The following is a 15,402-nucleotide window of genomic DNA, read 5'->3' as shown; positions in this document are numbered from 1 at the left end:
CCCTTGGGTACACCAGAAGGTTTTTGTTCTATTTATTTTCTTCCCGTCTTTGATAAATAAAATTTTGGAACACCATTCATTCTTGAATGTCATTAAACTATTTTATGGAATGCCATGTAATAAATTAACAGTTAATACCAATGGTGGTAATAAATTAATAAAGTGGCAAATGATGAAAATTGAAGATATTATTGAGTTTTTCTGAGAAAAGATAATATTGCATTTTAGTGCATTTTATTAACTTATTGCTGGGTAGTGGAATGTAGCTTGTCTGTTATCTTAATTATGCTACTGAATTCTTTTTTTTTGTATTTTAAGTAAATCAGTAACCACAGAAATTTATTCAGTAACTGAGATAGGTATTCATGAAAGGTGTATTGATTTTAATAAATTTTAATAAATTTTCCGTTCAGAACAATTTATTACGTAATATTTGAGAAGCACAGAATAGTGTATTTCACGTATATGAGAAATATGAAGCATTGTGAGTATTCAGAAAATTCAGGGCCCACTCTCCATCCCTCCAACCAACTTAAGAACTAGAATATTACCATTCCTGTAAAGCTACTGGACTCTTTCTTCTAGCATTGCTTTTCCTATCAAAATGGTTTGTGACAGGAATTTTCTAACATAGCTGTAAATAGTAAGTATACTGAATCCTCCATGAACCTATCACCTAGTTTCAATGATTATCAACATTTTTGCCAGTCGTGTTTCACTAACTCCGTCCATGTGTCCCCCCTGCCCCCCGCCCTTTTTTTTTTGAGGTGTTAAAGCAAGCTCCAGACATGGCCTTATTTCAGTAGTGAGTACTTCAATTATTCATTTCTAACAAGGACTTTAAAAATGTAACCACAATGCCATCACACCGAAAAGTTTTTCTTTAATATCATAAAATATCCAGTCAATGTTTAAATTTTCCCAATTATCCAATAAATGTTCATTTGTAGTTGGTTACTCTGAATCGTGATTCAGGCAGTGTCTGCACTTTGCACTTCATTAAAATTTTTCACTGTCTTGGTTTTTCCTTGCTAAAGAAAGAAACAGGGTCTCTTTCTTGTAGAATTTTTCATTTCTCTGTTTGCCTTTTTCACTCAACCTGTGCTTCCTGTGACATCATAGGTAGATCTTAAGGTTTGATTAGGGCCCATTGAGGCAGCAAGAAGTCATTGGTGATGTGTGTGCTTCCTGCTGTTTCAGTGTTTGTTCACATGATATACAGGAATAGAAGAATACTCTGAATGTCAAGTACGGGGGGTGGGGCATTCTGTGGGACAGGGAGCCAACTTTAAAAAATGAATGGCAAAGGTGTAACAGAGGGAGGTTGCATCCTGTTTGGATTCTGATTTGGATAAGCTGAAAATAGAAAGATGTTTATGAGATGATTAGAAAATTTGATCACTGGTAGCATTTAGATGATATAAGATTATTGATTTAGCTATCATAATAGTACTGTGGATATATTTTTTAAATGCCTGTATTTCAGTGATACATACTAAAGTTTTAAAACAACATGCTGCCTGGAATTTTCTTATGATAATCCATATATGAACAAAATCAGTCATCCATTGATAATTGTTGAACTAGGTGATGGGGTTATGGGACTCTGTATTGTTTTCTCTAATTTGTATGTAATGAAGTATTTTTATTATGTTTTAAAAATTATGAAGCCTTTGTGACTACCTGACACCTAATCTCTTTCTTAATCATCTTGGTTTAAGAAAGCTTTAAGACAGAAAAGTTTTGGAGTCATTCAGTAAGGCTATCATACTATTTCATTTTAGTAAGAAAATTACTGTGAGTCCCATGCCTTGGATGAACATCCTTGGTGAATTAACGACTTCTTTTGAAAGCAAACCCCACTCAAATGTGCCTGCCTCAACCCTGCCTAGTATTTCCAGAACTTAAGTAAAGGGGCTCTAACTTTCCACACATTCCATGTCTCATATGTCCTTCTCTCCAGTTAAAGTATCTAATGTGTTTGATTCTGAAAACTCTGTAGCTTACTGTGTTTGTATCTAGTATCACAGGTATATTGAAATTGCAATAAAGCAGTGCAGGAGCTCGGGAATTGATTGTAAAATCCATGGTCTCATCCTACTGGGACGGATACGTGCGGAGGAGGAAGATTTGGCTGCAGTTCCTTTCTTAGCTTCAGATAATGAGGAGGAAGAGGACGAAAAAGGCAACAGTGGGAGGTGAGAGCTGTTTGCTGTTGGTGGTACTCATGCCCAAACTCTGACTTTCAAAAGCCAGTGTTTAATTGGAGTGTATCTTATAATGAGGATAGTTTAGTGCCGATAGGACTATTTGTTAAGTATTAGTTAATGTTCAAATCATATTCAAAAATATGATTTAATTTAATTTTAGGAAAAATTTAATGTGGAAACACATTGTATTTAGAAAAATTCACTTAAAAGGGAAAATAAAAATGTTAATTTTTCTACCTGAAATATTACTGTTAATATTTTGGTATATATTCTTGTAGTTTTCTTTTTTATCTGTCCCTAATTGTGTTTTCCTTTGGAGATAGTGTGGTATGGTATGTATTTTACAGGCTTTTTTGTTAAGAATTTTATTAATAACTTTTAAATTAAAAATTTTTTATTACAATAAAATATACATAAATTTACCATCTTAACCAGTTAAGTGTATAGTTCAGTGACATTAAGTAAATTTACATTATTGTGCAACCATGAGTAACATCCATCTTTAGAATATCTGTATCATTAGCCTTCTGTTGTATAATTTTATTTTGTACAATATTTCATCTCATGATTAAGTTCTCATTTACTCAGTTCCTTATTTTGTATGAGCCCTGTAGTGATGACTATTACTGTATTTATTCATCCACCATATATTTATTGAACACCTACTGGGGGCTAAACCCTGTTCTCTGTCCTGTGAATGCTGTAGTGAACATGCTAAATAAAACAAGACAAACTCACACACATTAGAGTGGCCTCATGGCTGTGGGAAGTGCACGAAGGAGAAGGGCCTGGTGCTTTGAGCGACTGCAAAGGAGCATTGGGCTGTCAGGAGAACAAGGAAAAACTCCCCCCATCAAAGCAAAGTGGGCAGTAAGGGGTGTTGGCAGGGGAACATCATATACCAAGGGTGAAGAAAGGTGTCTGCCAGGTCTGTGCACATTTGCTTTTTATTCCAAGACCTGTACGGAGGGCTCACGTGCAGTGTCTGTTCTGAGCTCTGTTTACGTCCCAGCAGCAAACAGTGCAGGCAATTACTGTCCTCAGATAAGTTGTCTTTTCACAAATAAATTGCTAAAAGTGAAATTGCCAAGTCGATAGGTGTTTCTCTTGTATTGCTGGTGTAGCTGGGTCCTTGCAGATGTTCACTAGAGGCAGGTAACAGTGCTAGCTGAGCTCTGCTGATCACTGCCCTTAGCACTGAGTGCTTTCTAGTGTGTGACGTGAGCAGTCTGTCCTTTTGAAACAAAGGAGCTTGGCTCTGCACTGCTATTAAGCACATACTCTTAATCATGAAGAGGTGGCCACTGTGGTGATAAATCAGGTCATTCTAGGGATCTTGGGCTTGGATCCTGTCTTGTTTCATTTTGGAAGCTTTGCAAAGAAGTTGAAGAGAAAATAGTCTTATAACACTACCTTATCTAGAATATATGTTATACTATATGTTACAGTTCAAACTGTTTGTGTCTACATGCATTAATTTAATTAAGTGAGGAAAATGACATTTCACTTAAATAAATCATTGGGATTTTTAAGTGAAAGGATTCTAGAGTCACATTTTCTTATTCGGTAGCTACTAAAATGAATTGGGCAAATATAATTAGTACATGTACTATATATGTGAAATAACCACAAAAGTTTGAGCTTTACTCATAGGTGAAATTTTTACACAGCTGGATACATTCACAAAAGAAATTCTAGATATTTGAATGTAATTTTTTTTCCTTTCAAATATCATTAATGAGCTAATAACTAATGAATGCTCCAAGCAGTCTCCCACAGGGCAAGCCCCCAACTAGGGTGTGCCCTCACTGACCACCCGCTGGCATTTGTTCCCCCTGCTGATGATTACATGGTACCAGTCCTTACATGTCTCAACACTGGTGGAATCCCTTACATACTTTTGAGTAACACTGTGTTACAGGGTATTTCAAATAGAATGTACATATACTTGCTCTCCTTTGCCTGGTATGGGATGAGAGTTTTCCTACCCTTTTATCCCCAAACCATAAAATTTTGATCCCTGAAAGTAAATATTCATTAGTATGTAACACGTTAAAAAATCTTACCTATCTGTAAGCTAATCTCTGGAGTCTTCAGTTGTCTATTGTAGCTTATAAAAATAGAACAAAAGCAAAAAGCTAAAACCTCAAACACAGAAGCAACAGTTTTCTTACCACCTGGCATAAAACTGACAACCAAGCAAATCTAACATTGTTCCATGTACTTCGTGTTCTTATCGTGTTCAAGAATTGATGGACTTTTTTTTTAATTGATTCAATCTAATTTATTTATGATGTACAACAAATTGGAAGTAACAATAGCCATTTTTCTCAAGTGTTAGCAGTATAGTTAACACTTAATGCATGGACATCGGTTACTGTGATTTTGTCATTTAAATTTTTTTTTAATTTAATTTTTATTTTATTTTGAATAATGTGTGGACTTTGTTGATCAAACTTTTAACCCATCGAGGGCAGGTCAGGAGATGGGATGAATGAGATGGCCTGTGCTTCAGGAGCCTCGGGGGGCTGGTGAGACCTCCCCTGGCAGAATGGAGATTTGGACCTCCTCCTCCAACACAGCTGGCCAGCACAGTGGGCAGAGGGTGTAAAGGAAGAAATTTGCATTTTGCCTCGGGACATGTGTTTGTGTTTGAGTACATCAGAGGCCATGTGGCTACATCCATTTTATTATTTCTTTGCGGGGAAAATATGACCAAACAGGGTTTGAGGTTTAGGGACATGGCCACAATGCCAGTCCCGGTGGTGATTCTTGGCGCCATTAACCAACATTCTCTCCAGTTACATCTGCAGTAGCTGTGCATTAAGGCGATGGGCGGTAATTGCTGTAAAAGCAGTAAAAGCTGTCACGTTCAACTTGGTATACAAGAAGAAAGAGAACTGCACAGTGTCTCTTGGGAAGATCTCCACCGGAATAAAAAGCTAAGGTTAAATTCTAGTATTGAAAGGTAGCATACTGGTATCTAGAAATTTTGACCCTCTGGAACACTAACTCCTGTGTATACTTCAGGCTTTGTTGAATTAAAACAAAACTTTAAGAGTTTCTGATAGTAACCAGCAAACTGTGTGCTTGAGGTTGTTTTCCTTTTTATTTAAAAATTTTTTTCACTCTGACCTCTATTTCTGTTTTATTTTTCCTTTGATTAGCCTTATTAGAAAGAAGGCTGCAGGTCTGGAATCAGCGGCTACGATAAGAACCAAAGTGTTTGTGTGGGGCCTGAATGACAAGGACCAGCTGGGAGGGCTGAAGGGCTCCAAGGTACCTGCCCGATACCCAGTGCCCTCGCCACCCCATGCTGCTCAGACCCAGACAGGCTCAGCAACAGCCATGCTTCTTGAAGTTTTTATAATGGTCTTTCCTTTTATATGTTGTTTTTAAAGTTGACTTTTCTTAAGTAATTCTTGACATGAACTTACAGACATTATCAAATTTAGTTTCTGAGAAGCCTCTGTCCTTGGAAAATAGTGCACTTTAGATATAGTTGCATTATTGCTGTTTTGTAAACTAGAACATACACTTTTGAAAAGATTTGACAAGCACAGAGGTAAAAATTGTAGAGTATTAATTATATTTTAAAGAGTAGGTACAACAATTGATGCATTTGAACTAGAGTTGAATTCAGTGTGGCTCTTAACTGAGGAAGAGATTCCTCCGAATTTTAGTGTCTGGAAACAGTTTCTTTTCAGATGAGCATCTCCACTACTTAGTATTCCATGAGACTTCACCCATCATAAGATCCCTTGTTATCTGCATTGCCGAGGAGCTGAAAAGGAAAGTTAGAACTCATTCATTTTAAGTCTTGTGGTTCTAGTACAATGAAAATAATCTTATGCAATTCAGCAGCCTCGAGTTACATCTGTTTTTGAGGCTCCTGCCCTGCATTTGGAGATATGTGAGGCCCAGAAGCTCTGGGAGCCTCAGCTGTGACAGGGGCTGTCTAGGGGGTCCCGAGGGCATGGCCCTTTTTGGGGTTTGCACATGAAAGATAGGTTGGCGCTTCACGGTTGGGATGAACATCCTTCTTCCACAGTAGTAGTGAATATTTGATACTTTCTGACACATAGGAATCATAAAGGGCTTCTTAGACAGGGGCTTTGATAATTTTAAATTAAATCACACCCATCTCTAATGGGAAATTTAAGTGTATAATTTCTTAGAATTAACAAGAATGAGCAGGACATGACCTGAAATAAAATGTAATTTACCAAATGTTTGTTTATATCTTTACATTATGTGTATTTTATTTTTTGCCTTTTATTATGGATATGTTCAGATGTACCCAGGTAGAAAGAATAGGGACCTGAGTCCTCTTGTCCCTGTACCAGCTTCAACAGTTGCAGATGGTCACATTTTTGTCTTTATTTCCTACACAGCCTCACCCCTATTCATTTTAAAGTCAATCTCAGTATATCATTTCATCCTTAAAATACTTGTGTATATCTAAGAGACAAGAACTTTGGTTAATATAACCATGTAAATTAACAGTAATTCTATGTACCATCTAGTAAGATTACTTGTAATTTTAAAAGTGTAAATAACATTCTCTCTTTTCTCCTTTCCTTTAAAAAAAATTCTTGTTTTAGATAAAAGTTCCTTCATTCTCTGAGACACTGTCTGCTTTAAATGTAGTACAGGTGGCTGGTGGTTCTAAAAGTTTGTTTGCAGGTATGATTATTCTAATATTTAAAAAGTTTTATATGATGCTTAGGACTGAAAACATAATTGTTGCATTGTGAAAAGTGAGTCCTTTCCTCACTCCTGTTCTTGCAGTGACAGTGGAAGGGAAAGTGTATGCCTGTGGAGAAGCCACGAATGGCCGGCTGGGGCTGGGCCTCTCCAGTGGGACTGTGCCCATTCCTCGACAGATCACAGCTCTCAGCAGTTACGTGGTCAAGAAGGTGGCCGTTCACTCAGGTAAGAGCCAGGCTTTGCACTGGTGCACAGATAAGCCTGTTGTTCGTGCTCTGTAATTAACTGGGGCCGTAAACAATTTCCCCTAAAGTGTCTTTGCATTCTTTTTCAAATTTTACTTAACTATTAGGAATAAAAGTTGGTTAATGTAAAACTCCAGGTGGTCTAGAGTTTAATTATTGTTGCTGCACGAGGCTTCTTGGAGGCCAGTGGTTGCTGGCGTTCCAGGCGTGTGGGGCATACCTCACCAGAGGAGGGGGCTTTTAATCTTGGAGCTTGTGGTCTCAGGTTCATAGCATCTCTGCAGTCATCACGTTCTGTGCTTAAATATGTGTTACTTTTCTGGGGAAAGAGCCTGTAACTTTCATCAGATTCCCAGTATCTGTAAATTCCAGTGATAAGAAAGAACCATTTAAAAAAAAAAATTACACTGCTTCAATTCAGGAAACTTTGAGTATCATTTCAAAGCCCTGTGCTCTGAGGAAATGAACTGAATTAGATACAAACTGAGTTCGTGTCTATACTGGATAGGGTTAGATTTAACCCCTTAAAACAGAAAATCCAAACGGTAGTGGCTTGAGCAAGATGGCATTTTACCATTCTCTGTAGAAACCTGGAGGTGGGGTCCAGGGCCAGTGTAGCAGCCTCAGTACCTGTGAGGTGCACTAGCTTGCTGTCCACCCCCGTTGCAGCCACAGGTGAACATATAAGATAGGCCTTTTCCTCAGGCCCACTCTGCCCCTCCAAAGAGCTTTTCTGGAAGCCTCACTCACTTCTGTCGCACCTCTGTCACCATCCTCTGTGGGCAAGGGAGTCTGGGAAGCGTGGTTTTTAGCTGAGCACATTGCCCTGGATCATGTGGGCTCTGTTGGCAAGGGATAGGGTGCGAATGGGTATTAGGAGCCTAGGAACTGGTGGACACAAGTGACAGAGAGGAAATGCTCTTCAGTCCTGAGCTGGGGTGGATGGACTAGGAGAGTGAGCCATACTGGGGAAAAAGCATGAACTGATTGTTTTGGGAAGAGTGAGCATAGTGCCTTAATTGCAATTGATGGTACTTTTGCTTAAATAATTCCATTGTTTAGGTACATTTCACAAAAGCCTAATTGCCACTGCATTTGATAATTTGTCTAATCACAAATGTACTTATTTTTCCATCTGAATTTTGACCCTTTATATATTTAACATAGCAGCAACCCCATTAATAAATAATATCATTTTGCTGCTTCTTTGCGAGTAAAATTCTTTGTAGGACTTAAACTTTGTAGTTTAATAAATGTTCACTTATTTTATGTATTTGTCACCCTGAAATGTTCATCTTATTTACTCAATTATTCAACACATATCCACACCTACTGCATGCCAGGAAAAATAGGTAGTTGTGCTGTTAACTTTTGTAAACCAACTTTGGCAGCCTCTCTCTGTGTGACTGTTGCAGGTGGACGGCACGCTACAGCTTTAACTGTTGATGGGAAAGTGTTTTCCTGGGGTGAAGGTGATGATGGCAAACTTGGACACTTCAGTAGAATGTAAGAATATTTTCTTCATTACTTGCTAATAAGAAACTGTTACTGTTAATAATAGTGAATGCTTTTTGATAGTTTTTTGTAGAAAATTGAGTAGGATGGGTTATTTATGAAAACGGAACTTAAAAATATATTTAAAAATTGTCTATGAATGTGGTTTGGCCTCACATGTTCTGTTTTAAGGTTTGATAGTTAACTTAATCTAAAGATGTTGTTTTGACTAAATGTGGCTCAGTGTTGATGTCCTTTTCTTTCTTCTTTAAAAAGGTTGGATTGATTATAGGGAATATTATTTAATCTTGCTTTAGGAACTGTGACAAGCCACGGCTGATAGAGGCCCTGAAAACCAAGCGAATCCGGGATATTGCCTGTGGGAGCTCTCACAGTGCAGCCCTCACGTCCAGTGGTGAACTGTACACCTGGGGCCTCGGAGAGTACGGCCGCTTGGGACATGGGGATAACACAACACAGCTGAAGCCCAAAATGGTGATTATACACATTTTTGTTGCTTGCAGAAAGTTTACCACCTGCTGATTTCCAGAGAAGATAAGCTCCCAGTCTAGGACAGTTCATAAAGACATGACCAGTATTGGCTTTCAGTCTGTGGGGAAAAATCCCCCTTGCTTTCTTAGTGCCTGTGCTTGATTCTGTTTTTAAATTTGTGATTGAGTAGGTGAAAGTCCTTCTTGGTCACAGAGTAATCCAGGTGGCGTGTGGAAGTAGAGATGCACAGACCCTGGCTCTGACTGATGAAGGTGAGTCCTGTCCTGACTCCACGTTGCTGGGGGAGGAACATTGTGAGACACTGGCCTAAAGTATATATTTTTAAACCTAGGTTTGGTATTTTCCTGGGGTGATGGTGACTTTGGAAAATTGGGCCGGGGAGGAAGCGAAGGCTGTAACATTCCCCAGAACATTGAGAGACTAAATGGACAGGGGGTGTGTCAGATTGAGTGCGGAGCACAGTTCTCCCTGGCCCTCACCAAGTCGGGAGTGGTGTGGACATGGTACGTAAACGCCTGTCATCTGTCAGTGTGTCTGTTTGGGGCCTTTTAGGGAGGGGGAAACCTTTATTTTCTTACTCGTTCAGGCATCTTTGTTTTTTAATTTATTTTGAGTTGGGATTAATGACAATATTATAAGAAATTTCCCATTATAACTGGGCTGTTTAGAAAAGAACACTGGAGAAATTTTAGCCCAAACTTGTCTGTCTTGTTTTTTTTTGTTTTGTTTACTTATTTATTTTTAACGTTTTATTGGAGTAGAATTGCTTTACTATGGTGTGTTAGTTTCTGCTTTATAACAAAGTGAATCAGTTATACATATACATATATCCCCATATCTCTTCCCTCTTGCGTCTCCCTCCCTCCAACCCTCCCTATCTCACCCTTCTAGCTGGTCACAAAGCACTGAGTTGATCCCCCTGTGTTATGCGACTGCTTCCCACTATCTGTTTTACATTTGGTAGTGTATATATGTCCATGCCACTCTCTCACTTTGTCCCAGCTTACGCTTCCCCGTCCCCATATCCTCAGTTCCATTCTCTAGTAGGTCTGCGTCTTTATTCCCATCTTGCCCCTAGGTTCTTCATGACCATTTTTTTTTTTTTAGATTCCATATATATGTGTTAGCATACGGTATTTGTCTTTCTTTCTGACTTACTTCACTCTGTATGACAGACTGTATGTCCATCCACCTCACTACAAATAACTAAATTTCGTTTCTTTTTATGGCTGAGTAATATTCCATTGTATATATGTGCCACATCTTCTTTATCCATTCATCTGTCAATGGACACTTAGGTTGCTTCCATGACCTGGCTATAGTAAGTAGAGCTGCAATGAACATTGTGGTACATGTCTCTTTTTGAATTATGGTTTTCTCAGGGTATATGCCCAGTAGTGGGATTGCTGGGTCCTATGGTAGTTCTATTTTTATCTTTTTAAGGAACCTCCATACTGTTCTCCATAGTGGCTGTACCAATTTACATGCCCACCAACAGTGCAAGAGGGTTCCTTTTTCTCCACACCCTCCAGCATTTATTGTTTGTAGGTTTTTTGATGATGGCCATTCTGACCGGTGTGAGATGATATCACATTGTAGTTTTGATTTGCATTTCTCTAATGATTAGTGATGTTGAGCATTCTTTCATGTGTTTGTTGGCAATCTGTATATCTTCTTTGGAGAAATGTCTATTTAGGTCTTCTGCCCATTTTTGGATTGGGTTGTTTGTTTTTTTGACATTGAGCGCATGAGCTGCTTGTAAATTTTGGAGATTAATCCTTTGTCAGTTGCTTCATTTGCAAATATTTTCTCCCATTCTGAGGGTTGTCTTTTGGTCTTGTTTATGGTTTCCTTTGCTGTGCAAAAGCTTTGAAGTTTCATTAGGTCCCATTTGTTTATTTTTGTTTTTATTTCCATTTCTCTAGGAGGTGGGTCAAAAAGGATCTTGCTGTGATTTATGCCATAGAGTGTTCTGCCTGTGGTTTCCTCTAAGAGTTTGATAGTGTCTGGCCTTACATTTAGGTCTTTAATCCATTTTGAGTTTATTTTTGTGTATGGTGTTAGGGAGTGTTCTAATTTCATTCTTTACCTGTAGCTGTCCAGTTTTCCCAGCACCAGTTATTGAAGAGGCTGTCTTTTCTCCATTGTATATTCTTGCCTCCTTTATCAAAGATAAGGTGACCATATGTGCGTGGGTTTATCTCTGAGCTTTCTATCCTGTTCCATTGATTTGTATTTCTGTTTTTGTGCCGGTACCATACTGTCTTGATTACTGTAGCTTTGTATTATAGTCTGAAGTCCAGGAGCCTGATTCCTCCAGCTCCGTTTTTCGTTCTCAAGATTGCTTTGGCTATTCGGTGTCTTTTGTGTTTCCATACAAATTGTGAAATTTTTTGTTCTGGTTCTGTGAAAAATGCCAGTGGTAGTTTGATAGGGATGGCATTGAATCTGTAGATTGCTTTGGGTAGTAGAGTCATTTTCACAATGTTGATTCTTCCAATCCAAGAACATGGCATATCTCTCCACCTATTTGTATCATCTTTAATTTCTTTCATCAGTGTCTTATAATTTTCTGCATACAGGTCTTTTGTCTCCTTAGGTAGGTTTATTCCTAGGTATTTTATTCTTTTTGTTGCAGTGGTAAATGGGATTGTTTTCTTAATTTCACTTTCAGATTTTTCATCATTAGTGTATAGAAATGCAAGAGATTTCTGCGCATTAATTTTGTATCCTGCTGCTTTACCAAATTCATTGATTAGCTCTAGTAGTTTTCTGGTAGCATCTTTAGGATTCTCTATGTGTAGTATCATGTCATCTGCAAACAGTGACAGCTTTACTTCTTCTTTTCCGATTTGGATTCCTTTTATTTCCTTTTCTTCTCTGATTGCTGTGGTTAAAACTTCCAAAAGTATGTTCAATAATAGTGATGAGAATGGGCAACCTTGTCTTGTTCCTGATCTTAGTGGAAATGGTTTCAGTTTTGCCTTTCTTGTTTAGGTGAGGTGTATGTATAGGGTTTCTTCTGCTGCTTTGCCGTGCAAGAAGCCTAGTGATCAAATATGTGGAAAACAGATTTCTGATTTATTTGATCCCTGAAAAAGTTCATGTTTGTTTCTAGTGAAAGATTGTTTTACTAAATCAGAAAGGAATGGAATATCCAGCTGACCACGGCCAGGCAGTGTGATGGCCTAAGCCTGAGTATCATGACCCAAAGGCAGCTGAGGAAGAATTATAGCAGAGAGGTCTTTTAAGAGCCATTTGAGGTTTCGTGCCATGTTTTCAATCTCTTTAGATGAAACCTACCTCAGTAACTTAAATGTAAAACACACATGAAGGATCTTGCTAGCAGAATTAATGAATTAATTTGAATTAATGGTATACTATTTTAGAACAATATGATAATAACAATAATTTCAAAGACCTTGGGCACTGTGTATGATGTTATCATTGAGCTGCCTCTAGCGCTGTGACAGTGAGTGTTTTCCTGTGGGGCATTGCCAGCACCATAATCATGTATTAAAAATGCTCGCTCTTGACCTCCTTGCAGGGGGAAGGGGGACTACTTCAGGCTGGGCCACGGCTCTGATGTGCATGTGCGGAAACCGCAGGTGGTGGAAGGGCTGAGAGGGAAGAAAATTGTGCATGTGGCCGTCGGGGCCCTGCACTGCCTGGCGGTCACTGACGCGGGGCAGGTAAGCGAGCCTGTGACAGGTCCTTTCGTCTGTAGTGTAACATGATGAAACGACATGAGTCCCAGTACTGGGGCACCAGGAGGGTGGGCTTTGTCCATTGTGTTCCTGTGTATATCTGCCTAACTGTCAGCATGGGTGAGCATACCCGGGAAAGAGCTGCTGACTGATGCAGGCTATAAAGCCATGGGGTTTCCCACTCTAATGCCTGATGTGGAGATATATGTACTTCATTTCAGAAATAAAGTTATCTTTGACAAGTGTTACTCGTTCTTCCACCATGACAGGCCATCCCGTGACAAGCTCATAGATGATATACTTTGACATTGACTTATGACAACAAATCAGCACACTGTACTTTAATCAAATGAATTAAAAATGAATTATACTTTCTAATTCTGTAAAGCCAAGAAGTAAATTCCTTGAAAAGTGAGCATATTGTTTTGATCATTTTTCTTTGCAAAATAAAGGAAAAAATAAGTTACTATATTTAGTTGAAGAGGAGAACTTCCCTGCTTCCTGTAACAGAACAAAATAGGTGAATTCATTGGGTTGATATTAAGTAAATACCCATCTGTAGTCATTGGCAAGAATTTTGAAGTAAATTTAGAGCAAATGTTCTGAAATGTTGAAAAATTCTGTTTTTTCCCCCTTAACAGGTATATGCTTGGGGTGACAATGACCACGGCCAGCAGGGCAATGGCACGACCACGGTTAATAGAAAGCCCACACTTGTGCAAGGCTTAGAAGGCCAGAAGATCACGCGAGTGGCTTGCGGGTCTTCGCACAGTGTGGCATGGACAACCGTCGATGTGGCAACACCCTCCGTCCACGAGCCCGTCCTCTTCCAGACCGCAAGAGACCCTTTAGGTGCTTCCTATTTAGGTAACACAGATTTGTGTTTTATTTGAGACCCCTCTGTATGCTATAGCATGCCGTCGATAGAATGTGTGGTGTCGCTACCAGATTAGGGGTTGTGGCACTGGGCTAACCTCATTCTGAACCACAGCCACAGAATCGTCGTGGCGCACTGTGCTGTGATTTATGCTGGAAGGAAAACTTGGAAGGGAGTGCAAGGCTGATTCTTGTACTGTGGTCAGGTCAGGTCTGGCAGTGCTGTGCACATGTGCAAACAGGGGAGACTTTACAATAACCACCTGACATGTATAGGCACTTGGTATTTTCAATAACTGTTTAGGTGTGATCACCATACAGTAAGCCATACACCTTTAAAGTGTAGTTTTCATCAGCTTTGATCTGTGCATGCCTGGGAGAGCATCATCCACAGGTGAGGTAATGGATGAGCCCATGCACCACCCTGGAGTTCCCGTGTGCCCTTTGTAGACCCACCCTGCCTGCACACCACTGACTTGCTTTCTGTCACTATAGATCAGTTTGCCCTTCAGAGTTTTATATAAATTAAGTCATACAGCATGTACTTTTTTCTTAATCTCACTTTTTTCACTCACCATAATTATTTTGAGATTCATCCACATTGCATGTATCAGTATTTCATTCTTTTTTATTGTTGAGTAGCATTTTATTTATGGGTATACTGCAGTTGGTTTATTCATTTGCCTGTTGATGGACTTTTGGGTTGTTTCCAAATTTTGGCTATACAGATAAAATTGCTGTGAACCTTTGTGTACAGGTCTTTATATGGACATACGCTTGCATTTCTCTCTAGGGTAATACCTAGGAGAGGAATTCTTGGTAGATGTAGGTTTATCTTCTTAAGAACTGCAAACTGTTTGCAAAGTGTTTGTTCTAAAGCTCTAGCTCCTCCATATTTGTGTCTGTACCTGGTGTGGTCAGTCTTTAATTTTAGCCATTCTTGTAGATGTGTAGTGGTTATCTCATTGTGGTTTTGCTTTGCTTTTCCCTAATGACTAATGATGTTGAGCATCTTGCTTATTTACCACCCAAATATGTTTTAAGTGTCTATTCAAATCTTTTGCCTGTATTTAAACCTAGGTTGTTTGTTTTCTTATTATTGAGTTTTGAACACTTTTTATGTATTCTGGGTACAAGTCTTTCATCAGATATATGATTTGCACATATTTTCTCCCAATGTAGCTTGTCTCTTCATTCTCTTAGGTGAAGTTTAAAGAGCAAAAAATTTCTAATTTTGATGAGTCCAGTTTATCCATTTTTATCTTTTGAGTGTTGTATTTAAACAGCCTTTGCCTGACTCAAGATCATAAAGATCATAAAGATCCTTTTCCTGTGTTTTCTTATAAAAGTTCTGTAGTTTTAGTTATTTAGGTCTATGCTTGATCTTGAGTTAAATTTCATATATGGTGTGAGGTATGGATTGAAATAAATTTATTTATTTATTTATATTTGATATATGGATATCCAGTTGTTTCAATTGCATTTGTCAAAAAGAAATATCCTTTCTTGATTGAAAGAATTTGCACTTGTGTCAAAAATCAGTTGTTTATGTATGTGTGGATCTATTTCTGGATTCTCAGTTCTGTTTAGTTGATTTATTTTTGTATTTTGATGCAAATACCACATTGTCTTGATTACTGTAGCTTT

At 38.6% G+C, this 15,402-nt stretch overlaps 1 protein-coding gene across 1 annotated transcript in view; it reads left to right on the top strand.

The window, feature by feature from the left end:
• Window positions 1-15,402, top strand: part of HERC2 (HECT and RLD domain containing E3 ubiquitin protein ligase 2) — a 230,619-nt gene that overhangs the window by 150,475 nt on the left and 64,742 nt on the right. Inside the window, exons 56-65 of the mRNA XM_060153132.1 lie at window positions 2,023-2,198; window positions 5,378-5,489; window positions 6,815-6,896; window positions 7,002-7,145; window positions 8,581-8,671; window positions 8,977-9,154; window positions 9,342-9,423; window positions 9,504-9,675; window positions 12,720-12,864; window positions 13,521-13,746. Of these exons, the coding sequence (XP_060009115.1) occupies window positions 2,023-2,198; window positions 5,378-5,489; window positions 6,815-6,896; window positions 7,002-7,145; window positions 8,581-8,671; window positions 8,977-9,154; window positions 9,342-9,423; window positions 9,504-9,675; window positions 12,720-12,864; window positions 13,521-13,746 (1,408 nt within the window). The remainder of the gene's footprint in view (window positions 1-2,022; window positions 2,199-5,377; window positions 5,490-6,814; window positions 6,897-7,001; window positions 7,146-8,580; window positions 8,672-8,976; window positions 9,155-9,341; window positions 9,424-9,503; window positions 9,676-12,719; window positions 12,865-13,520; window positions 13,747-15,402) is intronic.

The sequence above is a fragment of the Lagenorhynchus albirostris genome, chromosome 6 (assembly GCF_949774975.1).
Source record: "Lagenorhynchus albirostris chromosome 6, mLagAlb1.1, whole genome shotgun sequence".
Lineage (NCBI taxonomy): Eukaryota > Metazoa > Chordata > Mammalia > Artiodactyla > Delphinidae > Lagenorhynchus > Lagenorhynchus albirostris.
Note: the sequence above shows the minus strand (reverse complement) of the source record. Positions and strands in the feature narration are given on the sequence as shown.